This window comes from Urocitellus parryii, chromosome 8 (genome assembly GCF_045843805.1).
Source record: "Urocitellus parryii isolate mUroPar1 chromosome 8, mUroPar1.hap1, whole genome shotgun sequence".
In the NCBI taxonomy this organism is placed as follows: Eukaryota; Metazoa; Chordata; class Mammalia; order Rodentia; family Sciuridae; genus Urocitellus; species Urocitellus parryii.
In genome coordinates, this window is record NC_135538.1 from 112,965,670 (window position 1) to 112,978,824 (window position 13,155).

Sequence of the window (13,155 nt, forward strand, 5' to 3'; positions counted from 1 at the left end):
AGTGGCCGCAGAAACCCGGCCTTTCCCTCGGATCCGCGGTTTCATTCCCGCCTCCCCAAAGTGCAAAACATTTATGAAGTGTGCAGTGTCCTGCTGGCTCGGGTCCCCAGAGCGAGCGGCCGTGCTTGCCCGCGAGCGTGCCGAGATCGCAGCATCCGGCTTGGGCAGCCAGGCTGGGTGTGCAAGGGCGGGCGAAGAGCCAGTGTGCGAGCGCGCGGCTGCAGAGCCCGCGCCGAAACCCACGTCCCTCCGCCACTGTCCTCGGGATAGATGGATCCATTTCTGCTTTCTGACATTTTCCTGCCGGGGGCTGGGGGGAAAGGGGCGGGGGGAGGAGGGGGAGGGGAGGGGAGAAAGAGAGAGAGAGAGAGAGAGAGAGAGAGAGAGAGAGAGAGAGAGAGAGAGAGAGAGAGAGAGAGAGAGAGAGAGAGAAGCAGGCAGTCTGCTTCCCCCAGCCCTGTTTTGTTTTCTCTAATTGGTCCTGGGGGAGGCGAGGAAATTGGACAGAGGCTGGGCCGGGCGAGCTGGGCTGCCTTTAATTGGCTCCTTTTTTTAACTGGAGGGGAATCAAACAGGAGAGCGAGCGACAAAGGGTGGGAGAGCGAGAGACCGAACGAGGAGACGCGGGGAGGAGGGAGGAGAGGGAGGGAGGGCGGGAGAGAGGGAGGCGGGGGGAGCGCGGAATGAAAAGCTCGGAGGGGCGAAAAAGCAGCACAGCGAAGCCCAAGTTGCCGAGCGAGCGGAGCGCTCCCGCGGCCCGGAGCCGAGCGGCCGCCGCGCCCCGCAGCCCGGCCCGGCCCCGCCCGATCAAGGCCCCCGCTGGCCGAGGCTGCCGGGCGGGGGCGGGGACGACCAACTTGGGGCGCGGCGCAGCCCCACTCTCCCTAGAGCGCGGAGCCGGGGAGCGCCACGGACGCGGCCAGACGGCGGGAGCGGAGCGCGGCGAGCGGAGGCGGCCAGCTGCGCCCGCGCCGCAGCCCCGGCCTCGGCGAGGGCGCGAATATTTTTTCAAACGACTCAAACTTTCCTTCCTTCCCTGCTTTCTGGGGTCCCTCTTGCCTGGAATTGCTCTCCAGATTCCCGCGGGGCGCCGGGGCGCGATTCCTCCCTCGGGTGCCTCGGCGGCTCGGCTAACTTCGAGGACCCCAGGAGCCGAGTCGCTCTCCCGGTGGCCGAACCCAGCCCGCGCTGCTACTACCCCGCTCAAGAGGGCCAGGACTGAGGTTCCTTTGCAGCTGGCAGGTGCGCAGCCTGCCCCCTCAGGTCGGGCCGCTGAGCTCTCAGCACCGGGTGCAGGACTGGAGACAGCGAATTAAGCCGAGAGGAGCCCGGGTCTCCCTGCCCCCGCTTCGCGGAGGGGCGTCCCCTGGGCGGGGAAACGACAAGTTTGTCAGTCGTCGGTGGCCTGTTGGAGCCAAGCGCCGCCGCCGCAGCAGAGAGGTCTTTGGAGCCCAGCACCCCCAGCGGACAGCCCTGGGGACCCGGGGCGGCTCGGCGACCGGGCTTCTTGGGCCGGGGCGCTGGCTGCTGCGCCGGGCGCACCAAGGCACCCGGGGCTGGGCCAGCGCCCCCTGCGTCCCCATCAGTGCAGCGGCCCCACCGGAGAAACCCGGGTCGCCGCCGCCGTCACCGCCTACTTTTCAGTCCCCTGGTCGCCGCCCTCTCGGTCGCCTCTCAGGGAAAGAGGGGGACACAGGGAGTGTCGCGGGGCCCCGGCGGATGCGCCCCCCGCTGCCTCTTGGGCTGCGCCGCCTCGCGGGGATGAAGCACCGGCCGTGAAGATGGAGGTGACCTGCCTTCTACTTCTGGCGCTGATCCCCTTCCACTGCCGGGGACAAGGAGTCTACGGTAAGAGCCCGCGTCCCACTCCACGCTGGCTGAGCCCCGCGCGGAAACTTTGCAAGAGGCGCAAAGTGCGCGCTGCCAGGGTTTGGTGGAGACCTAGGCTCGGACTCTGGAGTGGATGCCCGCGTCTCCGCCCTCTCCTGGGCGCGAGGAGACCGAGCTAGCTGCTTTGGAGCACTGGGACTGGTCGTAGGGTCTGGCGTGAAGCTGGGGATGCCAGGAGGAGGTACTCACTTTCCCCAACCCTGATAGGGGCGGGAGTGACTTGTGAACCCTTGAGAGAATCCCAAGGGCGCGGGAGACCCGAACAGACCCTAGGCACAGGGCTGGGGCGGCGACTTACGCTGAGCCTCATCCTCTCTTGGCTCGGCTTCCTAAGTGGAAACGGGCGATGCAGGATCCGGAGTTGCGCGCTGCTGGCGGGCGAGCTGCTTGCCAGCGCCGCGGCCGGGCGGCGGGCTCGCCGCCTTCCCCGCAATCGCTGCGGCTTCGCTGCTTCTACTCGCTTCTTCCAGTCTGAGCGGATGCCGGCATCCCCTGCCTCTGGCGTCCACGGCCCTGGCATCCCTTCTCAGACCTCTCCTGAGCCAGTTCGGTCCCTGGCTTCCAGGAACAAAACCCCAGCCGCACCTTCCTTCCTCCTGCGAGCACACAGACACATTCAGCCACCGTCCCCAGGAAACGCAAACACGGCACGCACCCATCAGGCGACGTGTCCAAACTCTGCCTCCTGTCACTCAGATTTGTTCTAGCGTACCCACGCCACGCTCAGAGAAGCAAGGGGGATTCCAGTTACCCCTTCTCCGTTCCATATCGAGGGCTTTCCCAGGGAAGGCCCCAGGCTTGGGCATCACCCGTTCAGGGGTCTCCAGCCCGGAAAGTCCGTTTCCAGGGGCCTTGGAGCTTTCTTGCCTTCTCCCGACTGTAGGAGAAGGTCACTTTTTAATGATGTGTAGCTGGAGTGGGCAAGATTCTCTCTTTTTCCGGGGCCCAGGGCCTAATTATTCCTGTTTAGATCTGGAGGAGTTTGACCTGTCCTGAGAAGGGTGGCAGGGGCAGTGTCCCCTGGATGCCAGCTTCAGGTGCTGGTGCTAAGTACTTCCTTCTGAAGTGGCCTTGCTCCATCTGCCTGTGCCTGTCAAGAGGAAGGGGTGTCCAGGAGATGGCATGCTCTTGGCCCTCCACAGAGAGCTGGCCTGGGCTTAATTCCTGGATGAGGCTGGGCCAGGCATCTGGCCAAACTCTGCTTCTTAATCAGTTTGTGTTTCCCTACTGCCCCCCCCCCCAAGGCTAGGAAAGGCAGGAGGGAGGAGGAAGGTTGCAGGGCCTGGGAGAGGCTGGGTATGCAGAGGAGGCTGCTGAGCAGGTCCTGAAGGCTTTGGCCTCCCTAGGATAGAGGAAGACACCAGTGGTCTAGGGGTTCCTCTTTCCTTTTTCTTCCTAAAGATTCCCTACAGCTCTGCTGCCACCATTGAGGTGCCCTAGGAAGGATGCTGCTGAGGCCTTTCCTTCCCCCTGTTCATATCCAGGCACCCAGGAATGTTCTGGAAAACCCTTCCTGGGTGCCGCTGTGCTCCACCCTGCCCCTCAGTGTGCCCTTGAGCAGACCTGCCAAGTCCATCTCAGGGCCATTGTTCTCCTCCACCCTCTCCATCTTCTCCAACTTTCTCCAGGGCTGAACAAGGGCCCATCTTGAGGAGGCTCTTTGGGGCCTCGATCAAAAAACCCCAGGTGGGGGTTGGAGAACAAAGCAGTGGTCTCCGTAGACCCTTATTTCAGAGGACTTTGGGGCCAGCATTCGGCCATACAGTTACTGTCTCCTTTTCTCTCTTCATTTTCTCCTCTCCTTCAAGTGCCCAGGTCCCAACTGCTCTCAGCAAAAATCAGAAAGAGGAGTGGGTGAGCTCCAGCCAACCAGGCTTCTCCACTCTCCTGGGAGAACTGGGCTCTGGGGAAGGCTTGGCCCGCTGGGGAGTCGCAGGGCGGAAAGTCTTCATTAGGTGGATGGAGACAGGGAAAGACGGAACAGGAGCCGGAGAGGGCAGGGAGGCTCTGGGGTCCCGGTGGTGCCAGGAGCGCCCACCAGGTGTGGCAGAAGCTGCCCCTTTGAAGGGCTGGGCCTGGTCTGAGAAGTAGATGGACAGGTGGGGTTCACTCCTCTGCCCCACTCCAGCTTGTCTCTACCCCCAAAGCAGATGAAGTGCTTCGGAAAGAGCCAGGGGAGCACATCGGGCAAGGGGTGGTACCTCCTGGGCCACCACTGCATCCAGTCCAGCGTGGGGCCTCGCGCACCGCAGGAGCTCTTGGGAAATTTGTTGAATGAATGAAGGGGCTGTGACTGGGGGAGATGGAAGAAATGCTTCTTAAAATGCTTGCTCCCAAGAAGTCTGTCCAGGGCTTGGTTTCCCACAGGGCAGTGGGACTCAAGGCCTGGGAGTCCTAGGCTGGCAGCCGCGGAGGAGAGGAGACACTGGAAGCCCAGGGTTGCCTTGGCAGTGGGGAGGGAGGCAGGAGAAAAGTGTATACCTTGGGGAGGGAGCCCTAATCCCTGCCCTTCTGCCCCTAGGCCCCGCATGACTGAGGAAAGGACAGATTAATATGGAGGCTAAACTCTGGAGAGGAGGGCCTGGGCTGTGGGTCTCCCTGCTGACACCAACAGTAGGCAGGTGTCCAGGGCCCTAGGCCCTGTGCCTGCTGAGGTCCACCCACCTACTCCAAGGTCTGCCGTCTGCAGGACTGGGGAGGCACTTTCAGCGTGGCCAGGTGGCTTTACTCTTCTTTGGGACACAGATGCTACAGCAGTGCTGGGCCAGATGGTCCATTTGGAGCTGGTCCCCCTCCCTCCTTGCTTCCCAAGCTACTGGCCCAGTTTGTTGTCCTCGGTGGTGGATCCTGTAATCTGCTTTCTGGCAGGCCAGGGGGCTGGGCTGGCCGGGAGGCCCAGTTCTGGGGCAAAGACAGCAGCCAAGGGATGGGGAGGCCCGTCCTGTGCGTGGATAGTGTCAGAGAACACCCCCTTTTCTGTTCCGGCTCCTCCTCCTCCTCTCATAGGACGCAGACTTCCAGCCAGGGGCAGGTCGGTGGGATTCCTGTCCCTTACAAAAACATAACAAACCCCTGGATTATTTAATATGCAGGAGTGGGAATTGACATTATCCTTAAGACAGGTTGTTTGCAACTTACTGGTGGAAGTCAAAATATTTCACCAAAGGTGTCATCAGAAACTACTATCCTATGCTAATTTTTGTGGGAACATGAAGACAGATGTTGAATAATTTGACAAGAGCAACATAGCTCACAGAATTATCACCAAGTCAGGTTTTTTCCCCTCCTCTGGGGAGTGCGGTACAGGAATTTCAGGAAGTGAGCCTCCCAGGGCTGTCTTCTGGGAGCCCATCTGGGTGTGGGGACTTGGGATCTTTCACTAGTCTCTGCCCCCTGCCTCTCTCTCTGACTCTGCCCTAGAGAAAGCACCAAATCAGAAAGCTGGCAGCTGAAGGCTCTGTCCCTCCTGATGGACATTGCATGAGGGAGAGAAAGAATCTTGTGCGCAAATCCAGGCGGTTCTGTTTGCTTTGTGGGCATTATCTGCCCTCCCCTTCCAAGTTGGTGCCGCCTGGAGCCAGCCTGAGGAGTCCCCAGGCCGGGTGGTATCAGGCCAGAGAACCTCCCCACGGGCTCAAGATCAGCCGCATGTCCCTCCCTACAGAGCCGCCTGGGCCTCTAGGTGAGGAAGCAGCGGCTCTAGGTGAGGAAGAGGAGGGTTCGAAGGGTTTTTTTAGGCAGGGGCCACGCTGGGGATATCCAAGGGCCTACGTGTAATTGGCCAGGCCTGGCTGTAAGCTGCTGGGGCCAGGGTGGCAAAGCCTCATTTAGAGCCTGGTATTAGCTCTGCTTTGCTGGAACATGGAGGAGCGGGCGGGGGGCTCCGTAGGGAGAGTGGAGGGAGCTAATCACAGCCACCAGGCCTGGCAAATGAATGATGCAGGAAATCAATACCTGGGGGCGGGAGTGGAAATCCGGGCAGTGGTAGCAGCCCTGGCTTCTCCCGCTGCCCAGGAGGCAGGGACAGGTCCAAGATGAGAGAGACAGGGACTGGAACGTGGAGGGGTTCCCCCGCAACAGGCACCCTGCCCCACTCCTGACTCTCACCTCCTGTTGCTGGGCTCAGGAAGGTTGGCCAGGGAGATACCCCACTGGGCGAGGGCGGGAGGCCTGGCGGTGGAACCTGTGCCTCCCAGGCCTGGAAGAGCCTCACCCCGCTCCCCACCTGCCTCTTGACTCCCGAGAGCCTGAGTAGGTCCCCTGTGTGGGTGTGGGTGGAGAGTGGGTGCTGCCAGGGGCCCTGCCCTGGGCGGCGGGCGCTGCTGCTCCACATGTGGCCGGCAGGGGGCGGGCTTGGCCACCACATTGCTTCTGCCTTCCCTGGGCTCCAGTGGGCCTCACCCTCTCAGAGGCACCAGAGTTAGTCTAATTCCACAGTCTGGGGCTGAAGGCGACTCCTTAGGGCCTTCTGGAGCTCCAGGCCTTCCCTCAGCTCCCACCTCCCACACATTCACCCGAGTGTCCCAGGGCACCCGCCCATGACCAAAGCCACACTCCCTGCATTCTCATATGGCCCGAGTGTTCCATGGGCAGGAACGGAGGTCTGTGGTGGGGCTCAGCCCAGCTTGGTGGGCTCTGCCCCAGTGAGGCTGCGTGTACCTGGGGAACTGCATGACTTGTGCCCTCACAGAGCTGCCTCTTTAGGATCCTGAGGTATGGCCTGTCTTCTGCATCTTTGTCCCCAAATGTCACAAGACCCTGCTTTGCAGGAATGTGTCTGTGAGGAGCCCCTGTGGCATTTAAATGCTGATGTGGGAGGCGAGAGCCACACTTAGTTCAAAGGAGTGAATCTTTTTTTTTTCTTTTTTCAAACAATGAACTCTCCCTTTTTCTTAAGTCTATGAATAACACATGTTCTTTGCAAACACAATCAAAGAATACCAAAAAAGTATAAGAAAGTAAAGCTCATTGACATGCCACCAAGCATTCGGTGATGATTCTTTTGGTCATCTTTTAGTGCTCAGAGGAAGGAACCTTTGGGGGAAGGTCACTTGTTATGATAATTCCTTACCGGGTGGAAATACCTCCCGCCAAGCATTGTCTCAGCCTTTTGCCTTTGGTTCCAATGGCATTCTGAGAGGTCAGCACAGGACGTCCTATTGTCTCCAGGTGAGGAAACTGAGATTCCAAGAATTTAAGTGAGCATGTGGTGTGGTGGCTCCAGCTTGTAATTCAAGCTACTTGGGAAGCTGAGGCAGGAGGATTGCAAGTTTGGAGCCAGCTTTGAGGACTTAGCAACACGTTGTCTGAAAATGAACAAAAGTGCAGGACGGGCTAAAGCATCCAATCCCAAGTATTGCAACCATGAAAAAAAAAATTAAGTGACCTGATCAAGATTAGTATTAGTAAGAAGTGGTCCCAAGACTTGATCCTACTGGATCTCTGATTTGGGGGTAAGGAAAGCCACACCCTATTCCTCTCACTCGCCCTTCATTAATATTTGCTGAGTCCCTCCCTGAGCAAGACCCAGTTCTGGGTACTGCAGGGCTACTGAAATGAGTCGAGTGGGCCACAGGAGAATGTGGCCCCCCAAAGATCTTGGTAAATGCAGGTGGCAAGGGCAGTAGGGACTGAGGGAACCAGAAAGATAAAGAGTTCACCTCAAAGACCTTGGCAAACAGAAGTAAGGGCTGCAGAGCGCATCCCGGCTGGGAGGCACAGTGTGGCACCACATGGAGGCTAAAGACCCTGGGTGTGTGGAAGGACGGTCTCTCATTTGGGCAAGAGCCCAAGTTGAAATGGAATCAGGGCAGTTAGACTGGAAAAGAAAGGAAACCATCACCACCACCACCATCACCATCATCACCATCACCATCACCATCACCACCATCACCACCATCATCACCACCATCACCATCACCACCATCATCACCATCACCACCATCACCACCATCACCACCACCATCACCACCACCATCACCATCACCACCACCATCACCACCACCATCACCACCATCATCACCACTATCACCACCATCACCACCATCACCATCACCATCATCACCATCACCATCACCACCACCACCATCATCACCACCATCACCACCATCATCACCATCATCACCATCACCATCACCACCACCACCATCATCACCATCATTATCACCATCACCACCATCACCACCATCATCACTATCATCACCACCATCACCACCATCACCACCATCACCACCATCATCACTACCATCAACACCATCACCACCACCACCATCATCACCACCATCATCACCACCATCACCACCATCACCATCACCATCACCACCACCATCACCATCACCATCACCATCACCATCACCATCACCACCATCACCACCATAATCATCACCACCACTATCATCACTGCCATCATCACTGCCACCATCATCCTGCTGACAGTTCCTACAGCCTGAGGTGGTGAGCGAACGTGGGCTCTTTCAGTCCTCACCACAACCTCTTGAGGGGTTGTTCATCAGTCCATTTTATAGATGAGCAAACTGAGGGCTCATAGATATGGAGTCACTTGTCCAAGTGCCAGACCCAGACCTGAGCCCAGAGCTGCTGACGGCAAAGTCCATGCTTGGGGGGAAGGGTCTGGGATCCAGGGTTTGGGAGGAGCTGCCGGGCAGGTCTGCCGCAGGGAAACTGTGGATGCAAGCCATCTTTTGGGTTGCAGAGCCACAGAGATGTGTGTTGGAGGAGGCTTTGCAGAAGACTGGCCAGGAGGCCTTGGGGCTGTTCAGACTGAGAGCTTGAGTCAAGGGTAGTGGCTGATAATGGACAGGGGGAGTGGGTTCAAGAACTACAGTCATTCCTTAAGGCACTTGAGATACCTAGTGAGAGGGTCAGGCCTCCCTGAGGAGGTGCCACCAAAATAGAGATCTGATGATACCAAGAGAAGAAGCCTCGTGGATGTCTCCAGGAAGTCTGTTCCAGTAGGAGAATAGCTGATGCAAAGGCCCTGGGGTAGGAGCATGCCTGGCCTGTTTGAGTGGTAGTGAGGGGGCCAGAGCAGTTGGAGCCAGAGAGTGAGGGGGTGGGGAATTAGCAGGGCCAAGATGTCTGAATCCTCCCAGGCTATGTGAGGACTTTGGGCTTTATTTTAAGTGAGATGGGTGCCCCGGGAAGGTTTTGAGCCAAAGAGGGACCTAAATGAACCCCTTCTTAGTAGAATTCCTCTGGCTGCCACACAGAGAATGGGCTGTCGAGGGCGACGAAGGGTTAGGAGCTGCTGCGATGGACCAGAAAGGGGTTTGAACCATCCGGACGCCCTAGACCCCTAGACGTGGTGGGAAAGTCTGGTGAGCTTTGGGGCCCGGAGACTGGCTCACCGTGGGAAGAGGTAGGACAAAAGCCACCAAGTCGGAGGGGTTGGGGGCAGTGATGCCGATGAGAGCCTGCACCGATCCCAGCTCTGCCCTGCACCAGCCTCGAGGGTCGGGGAGGTCACATCTGCTTTCCGGGCTGTGGCTTCTCCTTCGGTCAGAGGGGGTGGCCCTCCTGCCGCCTGGATTTCTGGGAAGCTTCCAGGGAGCCCCAGAGCAGAGCCCGGAGCTTAGGGAAGTACCTTCAGTGACTGAGAGCAAGTTGAAACCCGGGATGTGGCCCTGGGACTACGCCGGGAGCCTGGGCAGGTCAGGTGGACGCGAGTGTGGGCTCAGGAGACCGAGGAACTGGATTGGCACATATGGCCAGGGAAAGGGGTGGGGAGTAGGGGGCCGAGGCCAGAGCCCTGGGGCACTGACATTGAGGGGGTGGGGGGAGACAGAGGAGGTGGCATCAGGGAGGAAAGAGGAGACAGAGCAGGGACCCAGAGTCAGGGGGGAGTGCATTGGAGGAAGGGCTGTCTGGGGGAGGGGAGGGGGGATGGATGAGAGAAGGTCAGCGGAGGTGATCCCAGCGGCTTGGGGGAGGCTGAGAAGGGAGGACGGAGAGTTCAAAGCCAGCCTCAGCAAAGGCAAGGCGCTCAGCAACTCAGTGAGGCCCTGTCTCTAAATAGAATACAAAATGGGGCTGGGGGTGTGGCTCAGTGGTTGAGCGCCCCTGAGTGCAATCCCTGGTCGCCCCCCCCCACTCCCCCCCACCCCCCCACCAAAAAAAGAGAGGAGGTCAGCTAGGACCCGATGGGGGAGGGGGACATCAGAGTGGGGCAGGGGGCTCCGCACCCTTTCCCGTGGGCAGGAGTCCCCTGGATCTCATGAAAATGCAGATTGCGATTCAGTGGGGCTGGGGCCGGCGCATTTCTCACCAAGTCCTGCTGCTGCCCTCGGTGGGTTGGCACGGCCTGGCCAGGGTCTGAGGAGCGCAGGCTGCCCTCAAGCTGCTTCCTGCCCAGGGCCTCCTCTCCGGGGCCTCCGTTTCCCTCTGGCAATCAGCTGCAGGCGCCCACCTCCGGGAGAGGCCTGTGAGTGACACGGAGCACTTTGTAAACTCCGAGGTGAACGTGGGGACTGTCTCACAGAGCAGAGGAGGTGGCAGGCAGATGGCAGGGAACCCTGGGTGTGGGTGGCACCTAGGCGCAGGCAGGACTGGCTGCGCTTTGGGGGAACCTGGCGGTCCTGGGGGGGCGGGAGGGCAGAGCCCCCAGCTCCTGCCGGGGGTGCGGGGCTGCGGGAGTGGGTGACCTTGGTCAGGGGCCTGGCCTGGGCAGCTGGAGGGCGCTGCTTGGCTGGCTTTGAAGACGCCACCCCAGGCTCTTTTCTGGGTTTCCTTCTGCTCCCAGACACTCAGCCGAGATCCTTTGATTTTCTGGAGGACGAGAGGCCGTGCTGAGTGGCCCTCAGCCCTGGGTCTGCCGGGACCACCCGGAGAGCTCTCCCACAACACAGCCCCCTCCCGCCGCCTCATTCAGGCTCTGCAGGTGGCACCCAGGCAGCTGTGGAGGGAGCAGTGGGCACAGCTGGGGCACAGCTGGGCAGGCAGCAGGTGGAGTGGGTCAGGCCACAGCTCCGCCTCCCTCCCTGGGCCATCTGAGGGCAGGTCTGGGTTTTCCAGGTCACTGCTCAAGTTCAGATTCCAACCCAGCCCATCAGGACCCTGGGGCCTTTAAAAACCCACTTGTTACTGTCTAAACCCCGGGTGAGCGGAGAGCGACTCTAATGGTGTTTAACCGGAAGCCCCAGGCCAGCGAGCTCAGGGGGAGGCCCTTGTCCCTGCTCTGAACCAAGGGCCTTGGTCCCAAACCTAGAGGGATTGGGAGATGCCGCTGGGCGCAGGGCTTCCAAAGGTTTTATTTTATTGTTTATTTAACTGGGGGTGGAACCCAGAGGGGCTCTGCCACTCAGCTCACTGGAGCCTTTCCTTTTTGGGGGGAGTGTGTGGTGCTGGGGGTTGAACCCAGGGCCTTGTGCACGTGGCACTCCACCAGCTGAGCTAGGTCCCCGACCCTGTAGCGTTTTTTCATGTTTTGAGACAGGGTCTCTCCAAATTCTAAGACTGGCCTGGAGCTTGTGACCCTCCTGCCTGAGTCTCCTGAGTAGCTGGGATGACAGTTGTGTGCTGCCCAACTGGCTCCCATTGATTTTCTTTCTTTTCTTTTTCTTTTTTTTTTTTTTTTGGTACTGGGAATAGAACCCAGGGGCAATTAAGCACTGAGTCCCACCCCCAGCCCTTTTTAATATTTTATTTACAGACAGGGCTTCCCCGAGTTGCTTAGGGTCTCCCTGAGTTGCTGAGGCTGGCTTTGAACTCGAGATCCTCCTGCCTCAGCCTCCCAAGCCCCTGGGATTACAGGCTTGTGCCACCGCGTCTGGCTCCATTGATTTTGTTAATAGGTCAATTCTGTTACCTTTCTGAAATGTGGCCCTTTTGTTTATTCTCTTTCCCGTCTGGTTGAGGATAAAGTGGAAATTTCAGAACTGGTATGCGCAGTAGCAGTTCAGTGTATGTCAAGCAAATATGTATGACGTGTCTCCTGTGTATCCGGAAAGGTGGTAGGTGCCGGCGGCCGAGGGGATCACAGGTGAAGGCATTGCAGGTGGCCAGGAGGATGCAGGCTTTTCCCAAGTCCTCGCTGTCCAGGTGGACACACCTCGGCTCAGGGCAAATGACTTGCTCGTTCGCTGCAGTTGGCAGGTGGTGGAACCAGGATTTGAGCTCAGCCTGCCCAGCACCAAGCCGTGCACCGTGCATTGCCCCTGTGTGAGGCTCCCGAGGGCCCTGCCTGGCTGGTTTTTGTTCTCCAGATTGTGCTTGGGGGATGAGTCAGCCCTTGGGTCCAGCATTCCCCAGGAATGACCTTCTGTGGCTGGAAGCAGAGGCCTGACGATAGAGGCTGAAACAAATGTCAGCTGCCCTCCACAGTCCAGGGGTGGGCTAGCCGGCTCCTCTCATCCCCCTTTCCTGAGGCAGCGGAATCTGGGAAGCAGTAAAAAGTTGCCATGCCCAGGTTGTGCCTGATGCAATTACATCGGAATGTTTAGGACAGACAATCAGATACCAGCAATTTTTTTTTTTTTTTTTTAGAAAAAAATCTCCAGGTGATTTCAGGGTGTAGCAAAGTTAGGCAAATCTTGCCCGAGAGCATTTTTTTTTCTCAAAGTCACCAAAGGGCTGCTGGGGCTCAGCCCTCAAGCCACATTCCAGGCAGGAAGAAGGGAGGAACATTTAAAAGGATGGGCATTACTAAATAAGTTGGTTTCCTTTAAAGAGCTTTCTCAGAAGCCTCCTCCAGTGACTTCTGCTCACATCTCAATGGCCATTCTTGACTGGAAGGAGACGAGAAATTGGTTTATACTTATATTTTTATTGATTGTTTTATGGCTTGAACCTGGGGACTTGTGGACAGATTTACATCCTCTTTTTTTGAGACAGGATTTCACTAACCTGTGACCCTCCTGCCTCCGCCTTGAAAGAGCTGGCCTTATAGGCATGTGCCACTGGGCCCCGCTAAATAGACTTTCAGATGGGACATTCTTGCCTAAGAAAAATATTGGGTTTCCTTTTTTGTTTGTTTTTTGTTTTTGTTTTGGTACCAGGGATTGGATCCAGCGGTGCTTTACCACGGAGCCCCATCCCCAGCCCTTTTTATTTTTGAGACAAAGTCTTGCTAAGTTGCTGAGGCTGGCCTTGAACTTGTGATCCTCCTTCCTCAACCTCTGAGTCACTGGGATCAGAGGTGTGTGCCGCCGTGCCTGGCTGATGCCTAGTTCTGTAGGAAGGAGCGGGTGGTTTGGGTAGGTAAGGAGCGACTGCCACAAACCCCCAGGCAGAGAGGGTGGCATGTCCCGA

The 13,155-nt window shown here is 58.1% G+C and overlaps 1 protein-coding gene across 2 annotated transcripts in view; it reads left to right on the forward strand.

The window, feature by feature from the left end:
* Positions 1-1,781: 1,781 nt before the first annotated feature.
* The window catches only part of Mdga1 (MAM domain containing glycosylphosphatidylinositol anchor 1), a 52,273-nt gene continuing 40,899 nt past the window's right edge, over positions 1,782-13,155 (forward strand). For both annotated transcript variants that reach the window (XM_026383667.2, XM_077802001.1), the window contains exon 1: positions 1,782-1,848. In XM_026383667.2, the coding sequence (XP_026239452.2) occupies positions 1,782-1,848 (67 nt within the window). The remainder of the gene's footprint in view (positions 1,849-13,155) is intronic.